At 40.9% G+C, this 21,895-nt stretch overlaps 1 protein-coding gene across 2 annotated transcripts in view; it reads left to right on the top strand.

Moving 5' to 3' along the window:
- The window catches only part of PCNX2 (pecanex 2), a 308,594-nt gene that overhangs the window by 171,818 nt on the left and 114,881 nt on the right, over nt 1–21,895 (top strand). For both annotated transcript variants that reach the window (XM_081570388.1, XM_081570387.1), the window contains one exon: nt 877–1,054. In XM_081570388.1, the coding sequence (XP_081426514.1) occupies nt 877–1,054 (178 nt within the window). The remainder of the gene's footprint in view (nt 1–876; nt 1,055–21,895) is intronic.

Below are 21,895 nucleotides of genomic sequence, written 5' to 3'. Positions count from 1 at the left end.
GGGTCTGCCTCTGTCCTGTTTCTTAACTCAAAAGGTCTAGATCATGTGGGCCTGTGTCATGTTGTTGATGTAATTTTCAGTGGGGAAAGAAAAGATCAGAAAGTTTATGTTTACAAAGACAACAAATATGGTGGAAAACATTGGCAATGAATATGTAAATTAAAAACAGCTTTATTGAGACAGTGGAATTTTTCCTTATTTCAGAATTTAATATTAGCTACTGTTACTCAGATGTTAAAGAATCTGCCTACAATGCAGGAGGCCTGGGTTCGCTATTTGGATCAGGAAGATCCCCTGGAGAAAAGAATGGCAACCCACTCTAGTATTCTTGCCTAGAGATTCCGTGGACAGAGGAGCCTGGCGGGCTACAGTCCGTGGTGTCGCAAAGAGTTGGACACAACTGAGTGACTAACACTTCTCACTGTTATGACATTGATTCAGTGAGATTTTGTAATTTTTTTAAAGGCTTGCACTGAGCAGATGCTAACAAGGACAACATGCTCTGCTTTCTCACTTGCCACCAAGCTTCCCGTGGAACTTGACAATGCAGTAGCCCCTTGAGATAAGCTCCCAGGAAGCTCTGTGCCCTTGATTGCAAAGTTTTGAGCACAGTGGAGAAGCTGCCTCTAGTGGCAGAGTCTGTGTTGGTGAGTCCCTTGGGATCCAGTTTCAATCCTAGTGTCACCCTGTGAGATGAGTGACTGAAACTCTGAGACTCAGTTTACTCCTCTGTAAAATGAAGATAATAACCCACCATCTTGGCTTTTTGTAATGTGCATAACTCACAGTAAATGCTCAAGACAGGTGAGCCGTTATAACTCACCCAGCAGTGTGTGGACCACCACTGATCATCTCCTTTCTTTCCTTTTTCAACAGCTGGGACATTTTTCTGATGGTCATTGCAGGCATGAAGCTGCTGCGGACCTCTTTCTGTAACCCAGTCCACCAGTTTACTCACTTGGGCTTCACAGTGATCTTTTTCCATTTCGACTACAAAGATATTTCAGAGAGTTTCTTACTGGATTTCTTCATGGTGTCCATTTTATTCAGCAAGGCAAGTTAAGCTCTTTTCTTCATTTCAAAATAGAAAAGGTGCATTTCTCACCAAATGCTTTAAGAGGTTGAAACATTTTCTTTTAAAAATTATAGTATTAAATTAAATTGAATTACATATGCATGTCACACAACTGCTGCCATTTGAGGACCATTCCCCATGGAATGGACGTATGCATGTTATTTGCCAAAAATCACTAATTAGCATGAATTAGCCATTTATGTTGCTTGAAATTTTATGATCTTTGTCTCTGTTGACAATCTCATTGTGGAACTTCCTAGATCTCAAAGTACTTGGAATTAAAAATTAGCAACCAGACTAATTTTCTTTTTTTTAAAAAAAAACTTAGCATTTTGCCTCTGGAGGTAAAGTTTGAGGTAAAGTTTGAGACATGAAACCAGAGAGCTGGGACCCTTGGAGTACTTTCTTTCCCTTAGCTTGTCTCAGGTTAAGATTTCATCTGGTATAAGTTCACCCATGGGCAGCAGGAAACCCTAATCACAGTTCAGGCAAATATATGGGAATAGTACCCAGCATTTAACAGAGGAAGGTAAGCTCATTGGAATACTGGTCTGAGTGTATGTGCTCTGAGCCCTGTAACAAAGCTGGGGGGTAAACAGAAGTTAGGAAAAGAATTTGGAAAACTCTTTCCTCACAGGCTCCATTTAATATAGCAGGCATGGATTTCTGCCCTGATGTTGTTCTGTTCCCCCTTTTGGTTAATCATTTGTAAATTCTAAGGTTCTTTTCCTGAATTTCATTTTTAACCTCTATTGAATTAGTTCTATTAATTTCTCTATTTATTACCTGTCCTTTCCTTCACCTGGCTTCCTCTTTCTTGTTCTAAGTGACCAAAATTCAAAAATTCCAATTATATCACTTTGGCAGCCCACCCTAGTTTCTACATTTTATTCCCAAGCTTCAGCTTTGGTCTTTAACCCACAAAGGTTTGGTTTCCATTTGTCTGGGGTCTGTTTAGTCTTGATAAATTTATTACATTTTTCTGATGATTCAAGTCACAGGCTTCCATAATCTGTTTTTCTTCATTATGTCTAAATGTCCATGATCTCACATAATAAATGTAAAATTATTTCTTTTGATCTTGAAAGCATTGATGAAGCTGTAAATAATTTTACTACTCATAGCAGTAAGAGCTTATTATCAGATGCAAAATGGGTTGAAATGGTTTGAATTCCTAACTCTAGCATTATTTATATCTTGATTTGGTAATATTTATATTCTTTCCTGAACCTTAGTTTCTTGGAAAATTATAAATAATGATGCCACTCTCACCAGGTGAGAGGATTGATTAATGTTAAGTAGAAGAGAAGGTTTTGTTTGTTTGTTTGAGTTCTACCAGTTTATTGCTACCAACTCATCTTCCTCCACTCTCCTCATGCATGTGTGCTCAGGCATGTAGCCCCATGGACTGCAACCCGCCAGGCTCCTCAGTCCATGGACTTTTCCAGGCAAGAATACAGGAGTGGATTGCCATTTCCTTCTCCAAGAAGAGAGGGGTTTAAGTAGCATGTGCTTTCCAAATATGAGGCAGGACTTTTAAAGCCATCTTAAGTAGAAAACGAAAAGTTACACCCTACTGGACGAGAAGGAGTGTGGCTGCTTTTTTATACTGAACTGTTTGTTTCAGTAACCTCCTGTATTAGTGCCAGGTGCCAGGTGAATAAGAGCTTAGCAGAGAAGGGTAAGCACCTCCTGTAATAGTCTTCTTAAGTGATTCCACATCTGCAATAGGAACAGGGATTTTCATTTGCTAGGGGAAGGCAACCTTCCCACTGATCAGCCTGCTGGTCAGTTGAGAGGTGGCTACTGCTAAGATGACTGGTAGGGGCAGATGTCCAGATCAAGAGGGCTTGCTGGCAGTAGAGGAAGGATTTATGCAGACCTGTTGCTCTTCTTCCTGTCCACGTGGACACTTAGTGCCATCCTGTGCGTATGATAATGAGGAGGGAGGAGCCTGATGGTACATAGTCTGAAACTATTAATAAATTAATAGTTCTTGACTTACAAAGCAAAAACAGACTCACAGACTTAACGAACTTGTGATTGCCTGTGGGAAAAGAAGGGGAAAAGAGATAGACAGTTTGGGATTTACATGTTCAGTTCAGTTCAGTTGAGTGGTTCAGTCGTATCTGACTCTGCGATCCAGTGAACTGCAGCACACCAGGCTTCCCTGTCCATCACCAACTCCTGGAGCTTACTCAAACTCATGTCCATTTAGTCGGTGATGCCATCCAACCATCTCATCCTCTGTCATCCCCTTCTCCTCCTACCTTCAATCTTTCCCAGCAGCAGGGTTTTTTTTTAATTAGTCGACTCTTCCCATCAGGTGGCCAAAGTATTGGAGTTTCAGCTTCAGCATCAGTCCTTCCAATGAATATTCAGGACTGATCTCCTTTAGGATGGACTGGTTGGATCTCCTTGCAGTCCAAAGGACTCTCAAGAGTCTTCTCCAACACCACAGTTCACAAGCATCAATTCTTTGGTGCTTGCCTTTTTGTATAGTCCAAATCTCACATTCATACATGACTACTGGAAAAACCATAGCTTTGACTAGACGTACCTTTGTTAGCAAAGCAATGTCTCTGCTGTTTAATATGCTGTCTAGGTTGGTCATAGCTTTTCTTCCAAGGAGCAAGCGTCTTTTTATTTCATGGCTGCAGTCACCATCTTCAGTGGTTTGGGAGCCCAAGAAAATAAAGTCTCTCACTGTTTCCATTGTTTCCCCATCTATTTCCCATGAAGTGATGGGACAGATGCCATGATCTTAGTTTTCTGAATGTTGAGTTTTAAGCCAACTTTTTCACTCTCCTCTTTCACTTTCATCCAGAGGCTCTTTAGTTCTTCCTCACTTTCTGCCATAAGGGTGGTGTCATCTGCATATCTGAGGTTATTGATATTTCTCTCAGCAATCTTGATTCCAGCTTGTGCTTCATCCAGCCCAGTGTTTCTCATGATGTACTCTGCATATAAGTTAAATAAGCAGGGTGACAGTATACAGCCTTGACATACTCCTTTCCCGACTTGGGACCTGTCTGTTGTTCTATGTCCAGTTCTAACTGTTGCTTCTTGTCCTGCATACAGATTTCTCAGGGGGCAGATCAGGTGGTCTGATATTTCCATCTCTTTAAGAATTTTCTACAATTTGTTGTGATCCACACAGTCAAAGGCTTTGGTGTAGTCAATAAAGCAGAAGTAGATGTTTTTCTGGAACTCTTCGGTTTTTTGATGATCCAGTGGGTGTTGGCAATTTGATCTCTGGTTTCTCTGCCTTTTCTAAATCCACCTTGAACATCTGGAAGTTCAGGGTTCATGTACTGTTGAAGCCTGGCTTGGAGAATTTTGAGCATTACTTTGCTAGCATGGGAGATGAGTGCAGTTGTGTGATAGTTTGAGCATTCTTTGGCATTGCCTTTCTTTGGGATTGGAATGAAAACTGACCTTTTCCAGTCCTGTGGCCACTGCTGAGTTTTCCAAATTTGCTGGCATATTGAGTGCAGCACTGTCACAGCATCATATTTTTGGATTTGAAATAGCTCCACTGGAATTCCATCACCCCCACTAGCTTAGTTCGTAGTGATGCTTCCTAAGGGATTAACATGTACACACTGCTATATTTAAAACGGATAACGAACAAGAACCTACTGTAGAGCACAAGGAGCTCTGCTCAATGTTATGTGGCAGCCTGGATGTGAGGGGAGTTGGGGACAGAATGGATACATGTATGTGTATGACTGAGTCCCCTCGCTGTCCATCTGAAACTGTCACAGCGTTGTTAATTTGCTATACCCTAATACATAATAAAAGTTAAAAAAAATAAAGAAACTCAATGCTGCAGGCATTTGGGTTCCACTTGCTGTCATCTTTCTGAAGTACCAGTGAAGCACTAATAATTTCAGAGAGAATCATAGTGACAGCATTCGTGTCTCCTCTAATTGAGGGAGCCTTAGCAAATGTCATTTGAATAGTCTGCTTTTAGGCTGGGCATAATAGCAGACTCTATAGGAAAAGAAAGCAAGTGAGACAAAAGCTGGAAGAGTCAGCATCCTGTATTAGCAAGTTAGTCCTGAAACATCCCTAGCTCCATCAGATGCCTGCTCACTCTATCTTGACAGAGCAGCATATTTTCTGGAATGAGAAACGAGATCTGATTTCCTGGCAAAAAAACGTAGTTAAAGAAAGAGATAGGGTTATGATAACCCTATATGCGAGACAGAATAAGAGACTCAGATGCATGGAACAATTTTATGGACTCTGAGGGAGAAGGTGAGGGTGGGACGTTCTGGGAGAATAGCATTGAAACATGTATATTATCATATGTGAAACAGAACACCATTCCATGTTCGACGCATGTGACAAGGGCTCAGGGCCGGGGCAATGGGATGATCCAGAAGGATGAGATGGGGAGGGAGGTGGGTGGGGGGTCCAGGAAGGGGAACACATGTAAACCCATGGCTGATTCATGTCAATGTATGGCAAAAACTATTACAATATTGTAAAGTAATTAGCCCCCAACTAAAATAAATAAATTTATAAAAAAAAAAAAATACAAAAAAAAAAAAGAAAGAGATAGTATCTGAGGTCTTCTTGGAAAGACAGGCCAGTAGAAATTAGTGACAGAAAACAGTGGCGATGAGGAAGGTCACAGTTAATGTTTCCTGTAAAGATCCTGCCTGCCAACCTCAACTGCTACTTCCTGTTCTTTCTCCACATTTTAAGATATCTGTAAAAAAATTGTGTCTGTTAACATATTTCCTAGAGTCTTTCTAGAAACCTCCGATATTGTTTTTGCAGGGAATACTGCTCTTTAGGAGGATTCATTGCACAATATGAAATTTTGTTTGTTCAGCAGACTCATCAGCATCTGACTTTTGACACATCCTCTCATTTACCATCGCAAAATCTCTAAGCTCTTTCCCCAGCCGAGCTCCTGTTCTGCTAAATAGCAAAACCATTGTTAGCCTGCAGCCCGCCTTGCAGAAGGGCTGCAAGAAGAATGTGGAGACCTTGGAAGGGCTTCCAGTTTCCTTAGAAGAAAGGAGCTGCATGAATATCGGACTTGTTATTATTATCATAAGTCAGTTGTCCCTAATCTTTCAGGCTTTATGGGTGGAAAGAAAGATGTGATGTGATTACAGAGAGATGATCTGTGGAGCGAGATTAAAGCTCTGGGGTCCAGAGGGTGAAATAGATGGCTTCCAGAGGGCCTGCCTGCGTGTTAGTCTCTCCCTCCTCCAGTCCCCAAATACCCGCTGAGGTCTGCAAGATGAATGTTGGCTGGTCTCCTCTGTCTGCCAGATCTACTGAAAAGTGGGACATCATGAGTTCTGGGCCAGAGTTCAACAGGAAGGATTTAGTTGCATTGACACAGTCATCTTCCCAGGTGGCACAGTGGTAAAGAATATGCCTGCCAATGCAGGAGATACAGAAGACTCGGATTTGATCCCTGGGTTGGGTAGATCCCTTGGAGGAGGAAATGGCAACCCTCTGCAGTGTTCTTGCCTGGAGAATCCCATGGACAGAGGAGCCTGGCGGGCTACAGTCCATGAGGTTGCAAAGAGTTGGACATGACTAAGCAACTGAGCAAACACGTGTATGCTTTGACACAGAGGATGAAAGATTCCTTGAGGATGGGGCTCTCAGATGGGGGAGACGAGCAGCAGAGGGAAAGAAGGGTCCCCACATATTCCATCCTGTGATGTTTGATGCTCCAACCACACACCTCTTTGAATTTAACCCCTTTGAAGAGTCAGGCCCCTCCGTCCTCTCTCCCTTAGTCTCTCAATCCCTTTGCTCTCTCTCTTCTGTCCCATTGTTACCGACCAGGGTTCTTGGCCTCCTTAATCAATAGGAATTTATCAGAGGTCAGGCAAGGCTTTACTGGGGCCCCTGCTGCAGCAGGGGATAGCGAGACCAAATAACAGTTTCTCTTGCTCACTCTCCAAGGTGGGGAGAGGCAAGTTAGTTCCTTATTTAGGGTGAGGGTAGGGGTGTGTCCAGGAGTTGGGCTGGAGGAGAGGCTCAGGTAGTTTGCTTACCTTTGGTGTGGCTGTGTGCAGGGGGCATGTATGGTACCCTGCTTTTGCTTTTGGCTCCTCAGAAGCGGCAGTTGGGCTTTTTGGTCTCTGTGTACCTTGTTATCTACAATTTGCTCCAAATATGCACAGCCATGTTGCCGTTGTTGTTCAGTTGCTCAGTCGTGTCTGACTCTTTGTGACCCCATGAGCTGCAGCACACCAGACTTCCCAGTCATTTACTATCTCCCAGAGTTTGCTCAAACTCATTTCCATTGAATTGGTGATGCCATTCCACCATCTTATTGTCTCCTGCTGCCTTCTCCTCCTGCCTTGAATCTTTCCCAGCATCAGGGTCTTTTCCAGTAAGTTGACTCTTTACATCAAGGAGCCAAAGTATTGGTGCTTCAGCATATGGATACACACAGTTATTGTTAGTCCTTTGTAGTTTCTTTGTATTCTGTTGCTCGAGGAGACATTCATCCAGGTACAAGTGTTGCCGTAAAAGGTCCCAGGTCTCAGCCTGTCTCACCAGCAGTCATTCTTCTAATGTAATGAATTTGTAATATCTGGGATATGCATGGATCTTTGGGGGACAGTAAAGCATGATCCAAGTAAGGACATTTGGTTGTGACAGGAACAAAGGTGACAAAGGTTTCATGTTCTCCCACTGGTACTGAAAAAGTTCTTGGAAATCATCTTGTCTTGAAATTTTTAGTAATTTTTAGTTGGAGAAGTAGGACTTGAAAAAATAGTCCTGCCAGAGAATCATTCTGCCAACATTTCCAAATTGTGTTACAAATGAAATTGTAAAGACTGTTAGAATGGGGGATAGCAATTTTACCATTTATTATGTTAAAATTGATGGGTGAGGTGGTTTTTACATAAAGCTGTGTGAATGATGGCCCCAAAGCCGTGATGAGTGGCTATGTTCTGGATGACTGCAATTAGCATTCAAGTTATTTGAAATTGGTTTCTAAATGGCATTTTCCTTTATTTTATGTATCCTGGTATAAAGTCTCACCTTAAAATGGAACCACATCTTGGGGAATGAATGCTTCTACAGAAGTTTTTTTTTTTTCAAAATAGTTTGTTTTAAAAAGTAATTGTTCATTTATTGAACATCTCTTACATGCCAGGCAATGGACTTGACACAAAGATGCTAATAATATGAATGAAAGCAGTCCTTATTTGGTTCTTTCCATAAGCCAGGCATTATTTCCAGCATTCTGTATAGATGGACCTGCTTAATCTTCACAACAATTTTGTGGCTGGGTACAATTCATTGTACAGATGAAGAAACAGAGGCACAGAAATCAAGTTAATTGCCCCAAAGTCTCACAGCTATAAAATGATAGAGCAGGATTCTGCTCTGAGCCTATACTTTGTGGCTCCCCTGTTTGGGGACTCTGGAAAGAAGCCACATGAGTAAAGCGACCATTATAGTAAAGTGTGACAAGGGAGGTGGCCGGGGCAGAGAATTTCAAGAGTATATGTAAAAATGGTACCCCATCCCTCTAGAAAAATCAGAAACAGGGATGCTTTCCTTGACCTTTGAAGAAAGAGGGAATGAGTTGGGAAAGGAAGGTGGGGGAAAGTGAGCTAAAGCAGAGGAAACTGCCTGTGCAAAGGCACTGAAGTGAGAGAGGGCTTGGCGTGCTCTGGAAGCTGCCAGATATTTGCTATGTGTGGGATGTGGGGAGGAGAATGGTGACAAGATGAAACTGGAGGTGCCGTCATGAGGCAGATCAGAGAGGACCAAGCAGATCAGAGAGGACCAAGCGTGCCATGCCCCAGAGTTTGGACTTCATTCCTATTAATATATCTGCTGAAGATTGTCAGGCAGAGGAATCATAGGCTCAGAACTGCATTTAGAAACATTGCTTTGTGGGAGAGAATGAAAGATAAGGAAGCGTGGGTTCTTGGTGATTGGGTAGATGTGTATGGTAATAAGCCAGGCCACTCATTATGAGGGCTTGGGCAGCAGAGGCAGAAATGAGGACAACGAGAAGGGACAAATACAGGAGGTGTTTAGAAGGTGGAGCTGATAACATTTAGTGACCATGGGGATGTTGAGAGAAGTGGACTGTGGGAAGAAGAGCCATGTCTGGGAGTGTTCACATCTGGTACTCCAGTGATTAGGTGGTCTCATTAATTAGGGCCAAAATAAAAAGACATATGGGGGGAAATGTTGGTTTTAGGTGTGTTGAATTGTGAAATGATATGCGATCAGGACCAGAAGTAAAGATCTAGGGACAGGATGTCTTCCAGTTTAAATATTTTAATTTACCTCGGAGTTATAAATGTGTGCTCAGTTTAGTGAAGTTAGAAAACCAATGGAAAAGTACAGAGAAAGTCCATCTTTATACACATCTCTCACTTCTTAACTCCCTCCTCTCTCTAGTGATAACTGTTGTAAACATTTCAGAATAATTCCTTCTACTCTGTTTTCCTTCACACACACAGACACACCACACATACACACACACACCATACACACACACACACTATGAGTTGTTCAGTCATGTCCAACTCTTTGTGAGCCCATGTATTGTAGCCCACCAGGCTCCTCTGTCCATGGAATTCTCCAGGCTAGAATACTGGAATGAGTTGCCATGCCCTGCTCCAACACACACCATACACACACACAAAATCTAAAATATTAATAAGATCATGGCTTCCTTTATGGCTCAGCTGGTAAAGAATCCGCCTGCAATGCAGGAGACCTTGGTTCAATCCCTGGATTGGGAAGATCCCCTGGAGAAGGGAAAGGCTACCCACTCCAGTATTCTGACCTGGAGAATTCCATAGACTATATATATAGTCCATGGGGTCACAAAGAGTCGGACACAACTGAGTGACTTTCACTTCACTTCACTTACTTTTTTTCTTGCTTAAAAATATATCTTAGAGAACTTCCATGACAGTATGTATAACACTGCCTCTTCTTTTTATGCTGCATAGTATTCCATAGCACACACCATAGTTTGACTAGCTAGTCCCCCATTGAAGACATTTAGTTTCTTTCCACCTTTTGGTGGAAGTTGGGATTTGATGGAAGTTGGTGGGAAGTTCTGGTAGTTGGGATTTCTGTGTTCACAAACTTCAGAAACCCAGATGTAACTGGCATTATGAAAAAAGGGGATTTATTGGTTCACATAACTAGAGCTTCCCAGGTGGTGCTAGTGGTAAAGAACCTGCCTGCCAGTTCTGGAGACACAAGAGACAAGGGTTCCATCCCTGGGTTGGGAAGATCCCCTGGAGGAGGGCATGGCATCACACTCCAATATTCTTGCCTGGAGAATCCCATGGGCAGCGGAACCTAGAGGGCTACAGTCCATAGGGTTGCAGTGAGTCGGACATGACTGAAGTGACTTAGCACACTCACATGCATAACTGATGGTGTGATCCGGAGGCTTAAATGACAGTATCAAAATTCTGTTTTTATGTCTCCTCTTCTGGCATCATTCTTAGATTTGTTAGATTTGTTCTTTGTTTATAGAATTCGTCCTTAATCCCAGAAAGAAGAGAAAGCATCTCTCCTAGGGTTTTAGCCTAGGTCTTGGGAAGAGTCTCATTGACTCGTTTTGTGTCCTGTGTTCATTCATGAACTAGGTACAGTGGCCAGAGGGATGCAAGCCCTCAAGTCACTGAGGCTTGGCTCTTGTCTGCCCTTTGAGTTCTAAGCAAACTTTAGAGACTGGGAGTCAGAGATGGAAGAAAAGGAGAGCAGACAAGAAGTATCAGATGCCAGTACATTCAATTTCATAACTCACATACTGGTGCACATGAGTGTTTCCAGAAGATAGATTTCTGTGATAGGAGTTGCTGGGTCAACAAGATGTACAGGATAAGGTCTCCACAGAGAATCCTTCCAAAAAACATCTTTGCTGCCAACCAGGATGGTCAGCATATAAGACTTAGGTGAAGGAGGAACAGAAGTGGCTCAATGAAACAAGGTAAAGTACAGCGAAATGAGAAACAACAAAGGAAATGCTTTCAAGAAGGAAGGAGTGATCAGCAATATAGAGGCTTCACAGAAGTCAAAGCCCAGGACTGAAAAGTGCTCTTGGTATAGTGGGCCCTCCATGCCTGTTTGTAAATGACAAAGTATACTCACTGGCCACAGGTCAGTGTATGTAAATGTAAGTATTTGGGGGAGCCTTATGGCATGCTATTCCATGGAGCTGTATTTAAGAGAAAATTCCACCGTCACAACCACTTTCAGGCTGTTAATAATTCATTAGCTTAGAAAAGGTGAATGGCTTTAGACATGTCATTCTAGTTGTGTTTAAAAGGTTTAGTCCGCTTGCCAGAAATAAACATGCCATATATGTGTGATATGAAGGGCCAGTTTCTTAATGTTTACTTAACGTCACCATCTCTGTGTTTAAAATGCAGGTCTTGACACTTAATACAAGAACTGAGTTCTTTAAGCATCTCCAGCTGGGATGCTATAGACAGTAGAAGTTATTTTCTTTAGTTCCATTACCTTAATGTGGCTTCTGTCTGCCTCCTCTGAGTTTCTTTTTTTTTAAATAGCATATCTCTATTCATTTATTTGTTTATTTTGGCCATGCTGTGTGACATGCAGGATCATAGTTCCATGATAGGGGATCAAACCGGTGCCCCCAGTATTGGGAGCACAGAGTCTTAACCATTAGACCACCAGGGAAGTCTCTCAGCTGAGTTTTTGATGACATCTGCACTTCCTCCAGAGGGTCATCATGTGGACTAGTTCTCACTATCCCGAAATAAGGTGGGGGACTGTAACATCTCTACGTTATTGTTTTGGTTCAATAATGTTGACAGATGCTCCATTTTCCATTTTCAGTTGATTTGTAGGTCATTTTCCCTCACTGTGTTGAAGAATGGATTTATCAAGTTTATTGATCTTTTTTATAATTCTGGAATTTTCAATAAGGTTGTCTCACAGCTTTCTCTCTACTAGATAAGACTCTCTCCATCAGCTTTTTCAAGGCTTTGCTCAGATTTGACCTTCTTAGTCAGATCTACCGAGACCACCCAATTTTCATATTGCAACTTGTCCCTACTACACCCAGCCTCCCCATCTATTCACACTGCAATGTGTTACTTTTTGCTATATCATTTGTTACCTTCTAACATACTCTCTCTTTCTCTTGTTTTTCATTTTATCATCTCTTCCACTAGATGGAGAGAGATCTTTGTCTGTTTACTGATATGTCCTAATTTCTAGGACAGGGTCAGGCACACAGTGGGAAAACAAAAAAACCTCTGTGGAGAGTTGCATGGTGCTCTTCTGCATGGATGGGTCAGAAACTTACCCAAAGCCACTCTCTCACAGAGCCAGACATGAACTTGATCCTCTCCCCAGAATGGCCAAGCCCAGGAGTAAAAACTGGTTTGCAGAAGGGTCACGAAACTATTACAGGAACCTAGCACACCTTCCAGGCTCTCAGGGACCAATCTTCATGGGTCATGGCCACCCAGGATGGTGCAAGAAAGAATTTCATAGGGTCTGCACTCGGTCTAGAAACAAAGAACACAGTCTTATGTGTCTGTGTTCCCAAGAAGACCGGAAACTCCTCGAATGGTGGGACCACAGGTGTGCTTATTTTTCCTGCCTTCTGCAACATCAAGCAAAATGCAGGGTCCTGGTTAGGGTCAGGGTTAGGGTCAAGCTTAGGTGTTAGGGGTTAGGGTCAAGGTTAGGTGTTAGGGGTTAGGGTCAAGGTTAGGATTATATAGTTCAATACATATTAATTGCATTCTGTTGAAAGCACAAAGATAGAAAAACTGGTTTGTGAGATATGAAATCCTAGCTTGGATGTGGTGGCTGGGTGATGCTTTATTGTTCTAGAGAGATGATGATTCACAGAGGAGGGGAGGGCAGCACATTCGAGGAGGGGTATTTTGAGACTGGGCATAATACGGGTTACTTAGCACTCCCTCCTTGGGCTTTCTGTGGTGTGTGTTTTGATTTTCTTGGCTTCTAATAAATCTTGTTTAGCTGCCTCGCTGCTGCCTGCTGTCCTGTTCACAGTGGGGGAGTTAACGCATGACCAGCAGAGCTGGCTGTTCTGCTGGGAGTGTGTTGCTCTGTGCTCCCTAATCAGCTGAGCCCTTCTCGCGAGGTTGAGAGGGTAGAACACAATCTGTTTCGCACTGTGTATCTACCCCATTGGTGACACACTGATGTCATTCAGTTGGCCAGCTCACGGCATGTGGCCCCACTGTGATGCCACTTTTAACTGTGTCATATAACTGCTGGGAAGCGCCTGAATAGCCCCAAACACCCTTTTAGTCAAGATTTATAGCCCAACACATCAACTTTCTTGTCTTCCACTCCCCAGGACAACACCCACATACCAGGGAAATGGGTTTCCCTTAACTCAAACCATACAAGCTCCTGTAATTCATCTCCTGGAAAGGGACAGAGGACTGGAGTGAAAGCTAACAGATTGTCTACACCTCAGCCTTCAAAGTAAGGGTCTGTTTTTCCTTCCCATTTAGGACTTCAAGGCTGGTGTGCAAGAGTTACATCTTTTTCCTTCATTTTTCCTTTATTCTCATGCCAGAGTATACTGTAATAAATACATGGATTTAGTCATGTTGTTCAAACATCAACATAGTCATGTGTGTCCCTGCTAATATGTCAAAGAAGTATTTATGGGCTCTCATTAAAAAAAAAATTCTACAGCTTTCTCTGTAGAATCAAAGGGTTGTAGCTGATGACTCTTTAGAGAACAGGTGTGTGGTGTGTGTTTGAGGCACACAGAAGCTGCATGAGAGGCTTCAGGGAATTTAGCAGAGGTGACAAATCTAGACTCTCTTCACTGAATGAATGTTGAAAACCTTCTTACTCAACAATGAGGAAGCCCTCCTTAAAGTGCTTCCTGAAGACAGAGCTCGACTGGTTGTAAGTGAGGGCAACATCTTCCTTACAAAAGGCTAACAATTGGCACTTGTTCTCCATTATTGGGTGTAGGTTTCTGGTTCTGCAGAGTTTGCACACACATAAACCTAAAGATTCCAAATAGTGTCCTTTACAGGATGGATTCATATTTAAGACAAGATCTTCGAGATCACACACTTTGTTGTTACTTCTTTCCTTTTGCTACCACTTTTGAAAGTACTTTGAGTTGACCAACCGTGTTGCTTCTGCCACAGTTGCAGAAAGGCAGTCAATGACAGTGAGATGGTTACTATCTTAAAATATTTATGGAGAAAAAGAGAGGAAACATTACTTTTATCAGGAAAATTAGTGGCATTTGCATAGATCTGGCATGTACATGAGAGTCAGGAAGTAACAAGAAAAATTCTATTGACCCGATACCCACCTGAGGTTTTCTTTTGCTCATTGTTTCTGAAAAACACTTTCTGTTCTTACATTCACTAGTTACTTACCTGTTGGAAGATAACTGTACAACTATAACTAATACAGTATCACTAATGGTGAGCATACACTCCAATGGAAAATGTGGGAAAGAAAAACATAAAAAGTACTTTTGAAGCAATGTCATAAGGGAAATAAATAAAATGACCTGTATTTATTGAGCACTTATTATATTTTTGGTCCTGAACTGAAAACCTAATGTGGATTATTTCATCTGCTCTTCACAATCATTTTATGAGATAGGTACCATTACCATATTTACTTATTTTTGAAGCACTATTTATTGCAGTCCAAGGGACTCTCAAGGGGAGAAGGCAATGGCAGCCCATTCCAGTACTCTTCTCTTGAAAATCCCATAGACAGAGGAGCCTTGTAGGCTGCAGTCCATGGGATCGAGAAGAGTCGGACACGACTGAGTGACTTTACTTTCACTTTTCACTTTCATGCATTGGAGAAGGAAATGGCAACCCACTCCAGTGTTCTTGCCTGGAGAATCCCAGGGACAGGGGAGCCTGGTGGGCTGCCGTCTATGGAGTCGCACAGAGTCAGACACGACTGAAGCGACTTAGCAGCAGCAGCAGCAGCAAGGGACTCTCAAGAGTCTTCTCCCATACCACAGTTCAAAAGCATCAATTCTTCTGAGCTCAGCTTTCTTTATTTTAAGTCACCACTATTATATTAATGCGGCTTCCCTGATGGCTCAAAAGGTAAAGAATCTGCCTGCAATACAGGAGACTCAGGTTCGATCCCTGGGTCAGGAAGATCCCCTGAGAAGGGAATGGAAACCCACTCCAGTTCTTGCTTGGAGGATTCCATGGACAAAGGAGCCTGGCAGGCTACAGTCCTTGGGGTTGCAACGAGTCAGCCATGACTGAGTGACTAACACATATAACACACATTACATTAATAGTAGAAAACTTAAATTCACAAGGATCTGCCTTCAAATAATATTATATTGTTGCTTGTGCCAGATGGTGCTAGAGGTAAAGAATCCACCTGGCAATGCAGGAGACCCAAGAGATGTGGTTTTGATCCCTGGGTGGGGAAGATCCCCTGGAGAAGGAAATGGCAACCTGCTCCCGTATTCTTGCCTGGAGAGTTCCGTGGACAGAGGAGCCTGGCGGGCTACAGTCCATGGGGTCACAAAGAGTCTGACGTGACTGGGCGACTGAGCACACACACGTTGCTTGTACAGTGTAAGAAGTTTCACCAGTTTCCTCCCTGGCATCCTTGGTATTATTGTCATATATTTTATTTAACATACGCTAAAGACACATAGTACATTGTTAACTATTTTTGTTTAGAGCAACATTTCTCTTTTAGAGCAATTAAAAATAAGAAAAAAATAGTTACTGTCATTTATTTTATTTCTGATTCATTATTTCTTTGTGTATATCCAAATTCCCAACTTGTATTTCTTCTGCCTGAATTTCCTGAACAGTTTCTATGCTGTAGGTCTACTCGCAATGAATTCTGTCCATTTTGTTTGCCTAGAAAGTATTTCTCTTTCCTTTTTGAAAGACATTTCATTGGGTATAGAATTCTATATTGATAGTTTCTGCCCCACCCCTGTTTTTACATTTAAAAAATACCACTCTATTGTCTTCTGGCTTACAGAAAGTCTATAATTTTACTTTTATTCTTCTCTGTGTAATGTGCCTTTTAGGGGGCTGCCTTCAAGGTTTTTCTTTTTGTTTTTAGCAATTTGTTATGATATGCCTAGTGTTATGTAGAATTTATTATTATTTGTTTATTTATTCTATTGTTTGTTTGGGTATTTATCCCCCTTGGTATTATCTGATTTTCTTGAATCTGTGGCTTGGTGTCTGTCATTGTTTTGGAAATTTCTTTTCCATTATGTCTTCAAACACTTCTTTGTCCTGGTCTCTCTTTCTGGATTTCAGAGAGCACCTATGTTAGTTTGATATTGTTATATATCTCTTGGATACTAAGTAATGTTTCTCCATGTGTTTTGAAAATTTTAATTTGCTTATTTATTTTCAGCTGTGCTGGGTCTTCATTGTTGCATGTGGGCTTTCTCTCATTGTGGTGTGAGAGCTTCTCATTGTGGTGGCTTCTCTTGCTGCAGAGCATAGACTCTGGGGCATGCGGGCTCAGTAGTTTCAGCTTGAGAACTCCAGAGCACAGGCTCATCACTTGTGGCACAAGGGCTCAGCTGCCTGACAGCTGTGAGATCTTCCTGGACATTGGATCAAACCTATGTCCCCTGCATTGCAAGGTAGATTCCTATCCCCTGAGCCACCAGGGAAGCCCCATATTTCCTTTTTGAATTCACTCAGTATTATCTTTGTATTTTGGTTTAGGTCATTTTTATTGACCTTCTTTGAGTTCGTTGATTCTTTCATCGACTATGTTAGTCTGACGAGCCTGCTGAAAACATTCAGTGTCTCTTGTGTGTGTTTTCCATTTCTATTATTTGCATTTGAGTATCTCTTTTAAACTTTCCATCTCTCTGCTGAAACTTTTCATCTAATCTGTCATATTGTGTACCTTTCCCATTAGAGCCCATAACATATTAATCAAAGTTATTCTAATTTCCACAGTCAGATAGTTCCAACATATGGTTCATATCTGACTCTTGCTCTGATTGTGGCTTTATGTTTTAGGAGTCTCTTTTTTCTTGCCTCTTCATATGCCTCATAATTTTTTGTTGAAAGCTAGACTTCTGGTGGAGGGCCATAGGGAATAAAGTAAATAGCTTTTATGCCTGGAACTGGACATGCCTTTCCTTCTGCTAGATTTTTAATGGAGAGTTTGAGTTAATACAGTTAGGAGATGGACTGGGTTGGGGGTTTGTTGTTGCTATGGTTACCCTCAAGGTACCACAGACTTCAGAACTCCTGAAGGGATACCCTGCGTTTAGATTGGGGTTTGGTTTCCAGAGCAACATTTGCTCAGCACTCAGGTCTGCCCCCATGCTGCTCCTTGGTGCGTCTCTTCACATGGGATTGTTCCTTTCCTTTCCCTCTTCCATTGGCATCTGCTTTTACTTTTCACTTGAAACTTGTTAACTTGGTGGCAGAGGGAGAGGATGGAGGACATTCTCTGCTTTCCAATTAAACCTCAGTCCTAGGCCTGCCCACATCCCTTGGTCTCAGAGCTGTGTCCTTCTCAGTCTTCCTGTCCCTCCTCCAGCTGCAGTTGGTCCAGCAGGTGCTCCTGCCCCTTCCTCAGGAGTGGGGTTTTGTTGCTGGTGTGTCATTCCCCTCTCCCAGCTGCAGAGAGTTTTCTCTCAATGCTCTGGAGACAACAGTGTTTGCTGACCTTTCCTCTGCAGATTGGGGCTTCCCTGGTGCCTCAGATGGTAAAGAATCTATGTGCAATGCAGGCGACCTGAGTTTGATCCCTAGGTCAGGAAGATCTCCTGGAAAAGGAAATGCCACTCCAGTATTCTTGCCTGGAGAATTCCATGGGCAGAGGAGCCTAGCAGGCTAAAATGTGTGTCCCGTAAGAGAAGTCTGGAAAAAGGGTCTAGCAGAGTTTTGTACCCTCCAGGTGTCTGCTGTTTCCTTCTTTCATGTCTATACCACACCAGACACTTCCTTAGGGTTTTCTCTGATCTTTTCTGTGAGCACCCAGGGGAGTGCATGGAGGAAGAGCCTGCAGTTTCTGTGCCCCTCAGGGGCTTCCTGGTGCCCCATGAGCCCACACTTGACTATTACCAATTCATGAGCTCTTTTGCTGCTGTAAAAGCAGTAGCTTGAATCCTGATAGGAGTCTTATGAACTTGGCCTTTATACCCTCTTTGTAAAAACTACGTTTGTCACCCTTAGAGTTACAATGAATCCTCAAGAGGAAGGGTGCTGAGTCGCTTCAGTTGTGTCCGACTCTTTGTGACCCTATGGACTGTAGCCCACCAGGCTCCTCTGTCCGTGGGATTCTCCAGGCAAGAATACTGGAGTAGGTAGCCATTTCCTCCTTCGGGGGATATTCCTGACTCAGGGATCGAACCCATGTCTCTTATGTCTCCTGCATTGGCAGGCAGGTTCTTTACCACTAGTATCACCTTGAAAGCCCTCAAGAGGGAGGAAGCCCCCCAAAACAGAATCTAGAAAGGTGCCTCTCCCATACAGGGAAGAGAATTATAAATAAAATCAAAGACAGGAGACTATCCTACATGCAGTAATTGGAGAAAGGCTAACATTAGGAATTTAAAGGACTAAAGAATTGAAAAGAAAGGCAGAATGTGTACATTAAATGTATCGCTTCTACCACTCCACTCCAAGTTCAATTTGATGCTTAAAGAACAAAAGTAACCCTCTGTCCTCAGTTACTTTCACCATCTCCTATTTCTGCTGTGGTGAAGCCCACCCTTGCCTCCTTCCCCAGTGATCCACCTCCCCACACCAGAACCTGCACCCCCACTGTCCATCACAATTAGAAACGTGCACAGAGATGCAGGATTAAATTTAATTCCTAATTCTCAGGGATCTTGACAAGACCTTTTAATTTTGTACATTCCTACCTCTTGGTAGATTGAAAAATTTAAATGTGCCATGGTGACTTCATTTGCATTTATGGATGCCCTAATTAGTAGTTATGAAATATGAACCTAACTAATATTTTCTGTCATGTTCTCCTTGGGGTCTGAATTTGTCAGGCTGCATAAGACTGCATAATCAAAGAATCAGGGCCTGTTGCATTTCCCTTTATTAGCTGCACATTCATTTGCCTAAGTAGTCTACCCCTGCTGGGTACACTCATCCCTGTATCACCTCTGTTTCTCTTAGTTACAATTTTCCAAATTGTACTTCACAGATGATACTCTATTACCCCAGGTCCCTTTGTCTTCCCTTATATGTTAGTCTCCCTTAATGATTCTGTTTTCACTTTTCTGTCGTAGGTTATTCAGATTTATGTTGCTTGATACCTCTTTCCTGAATAGTCCTGAAATTTTATATTTTACTATTAAATATCATGTTTACTGCAGTATAGCACTGATACCCTTTATCAGTTTAAGAAGAAGTTTTTAAATTACTATGTTGTGAGGGAGTTTTATAAATTTGTTGAACTTATTTTTCAGCATCTTTCCTGAATCAATTAAATATTATATGGTCTTTCATTAACTTCATTTTTGTGACTCAATGACATTTTTTCTAATATTTAACCATTATGTGATAAACCATATTTGATCATGATATATTTTTATACATTTATAGATTCATTTGGTAAATCTTTTATTGAGGACTTCTGCATTTATGTTAATAGATTAGAACATCTGTATTTTCCTTTCTGATAATATTCTTGCTAGTTTTTTTGTATTACAAAATAGACTTCCAATATAAACTGTGTCATTTTACCAAGGTGCACATTTTAAGGCTACATCTTTTCCTCTACAAATAGCTTTAACTGAGTTCCACAAGTTATAATTGGTACTACTGCTTTTCATTGTCATTCATTTTCAAGTATTATCTGATTTTGATTATCACTATCAATGCTGTTTTTATTGTTGTTATTATATCCAGAGTTTGTGGTTGTTGTTGCTATTATTGTTTTGTTGTCTTATTATTATTAACTTTTAATTCAATTACAAAGCAGTCTGCATGATATCAATTCTTAGCATTGGTTAAACCTTCTTTTGGAGTTCAGTCATTCATCAATTCTTGTAAATGTACATATGCTTGAAAATTATATTCTTTCTCTTTGGGTTGACTGCAAGATTCTAATACACATATCTCTTAGATAAAGCATATTAATTCTATTGGTCAAATATTTTATATCTTCATTTTGTTTCTCTAATTAAGCAATTATTTTCTCAGATGCCTTATCTTAAAATCTCTCCCTGTGATGTAGATTTCTTAATCTTCTCCTGTAATTCTGTCCATTTTTACTTTAGGTATCTTGAGATTATATGGATAAGTACATACATTCCACTTAATTGTATCTTCTGGTAACTCTTTCTTTTCATCATTATATACTGATTTTTATTCTTTATTGGGTTAAAGTCTAGTTTGTCTGATATTAATATAGGTAAGCAAGTTTTCTTTTGATTAGGATTTGCCTGGTACATATATTTTTCATTCTCTTAAACTTTCTAAGTAATTTTGCTATTTCTAATGAAAGCATCTAGCACAATTTTCCTTGTTAATACAGACTGAGAATCTTTACATTTTCATAGACAAATTATATCCATTTACATTTACTCTGATTACTTATGTGCTTTTACATTTTTCTATCATGATTTTTTTCTTTCTTTTTATGATGCTTTTTCTTTGCCCTCCTACTCCTCTTTTTTTGCCTTATATTGAATTGAATAAATTTTATTTGTTCCATTCTTTCCCTGTAGTTCGTGGAAATTGAATAATATTCTTCTAGTCCTTTAGTGCAATGAATCTCAATGTGTGATCCTCAGAAAAGCAGCATCAGAATCACCTGGAAAGGTATTCTGGTCTGCATCCTAAACTTACTGAATCAGAACCTCTGCAAGTGGAAATCAGAATCTTTGGTTTACAAGCTCTCCAGGCAATTCTGATTCATATTAAAGTTTGAAAACTTTAGCGGAGTAGCGGATACTGTTAAATCATTAAGATTAGCATATGAAATTAAAAATGTCTTTTCTTCTCTCAGCCCAAAGACTTAACCTTCAACTCTAATTGCCCTCTCACATCTTAAATATTTATATCTAGTATTTGGTTTACCTTCAAATGTATCACTGTCCTTATGATTATTTTTACAATTAATCCTCACATTGATATTTTAACACTTCAGCAGTTTTTTTTCTCTCCATTATTCTTGTATGTCCTTTCTGCCTTCAGGGGTAACTTTCATTTTTACTGAAGTACACTGTTAATTGTCCTTTCTTTGAAGTTCTATGAGTAATAAATTCACCCTTTGTCTGAGAATGTCTTTTTTTTCCTACCTTACACTTAAATGATACTGGAGTTCTGTGCAAAACTAAACTGATAGATATTTTTTAACCACTTTAGAAATATTACTTGTCTTTTGGCATGTATTTTTGCTAATGAGAAGTCTTCTGTCTAATTTATTTGCAAGTAATCTGTAAGACATTTTTCTTGTTGGCTTTGATGTTGCTAGTAGTTATTTTGCTACTATAGGCAGTAAGATGGGGGTTCTTTTTATTTATCCTGTATGGGACTTGATGTAATTCTTCGATCAAGAACTCATGTTTTTCTAAATTCTGGAAAATTCTTAGACGTTTTCCCTTCAAATGTTTTCTCTTCTTTTTCCCTCTATACCTTCCTTCTGGAACTCCAAAATTAGATGCATATTGTATCTTCTTAGTCTGTCATCTGTGTTTCTTAGCTTTGGATTTTTTTCTTTTCACCTGTCTATGCTGTGTTCCAGGTGATTTACTCAGAGCTTCTATTTCTCTAATTTTCTGTTTTGTTGTCACTAATCTGCCCTTAAGCCAGGTAATGACTTCATTTATCATTTCTAGAATTGATACTT

This window comes from Giraffa tippelskirchi, chromosome 2 (assembly GCF_054371585.1).
Source record: "Giraffa tippelskirchi isolate mGirTip1 chromosome 2, T2T-mGirTip1v1.2.pri, whole genome shotgun sequence".
NCBI classification, from domain to species: domain Eukaryota; kingdom Metazoa; phylum Chordata; class Mammalia; order Artiodactyla; family Giraffidae; genus Giraffa; species Giraffa tippelskirchi.
This window is presented reverse-complemented; position numbering and strand designations above follow the sequence as displayed.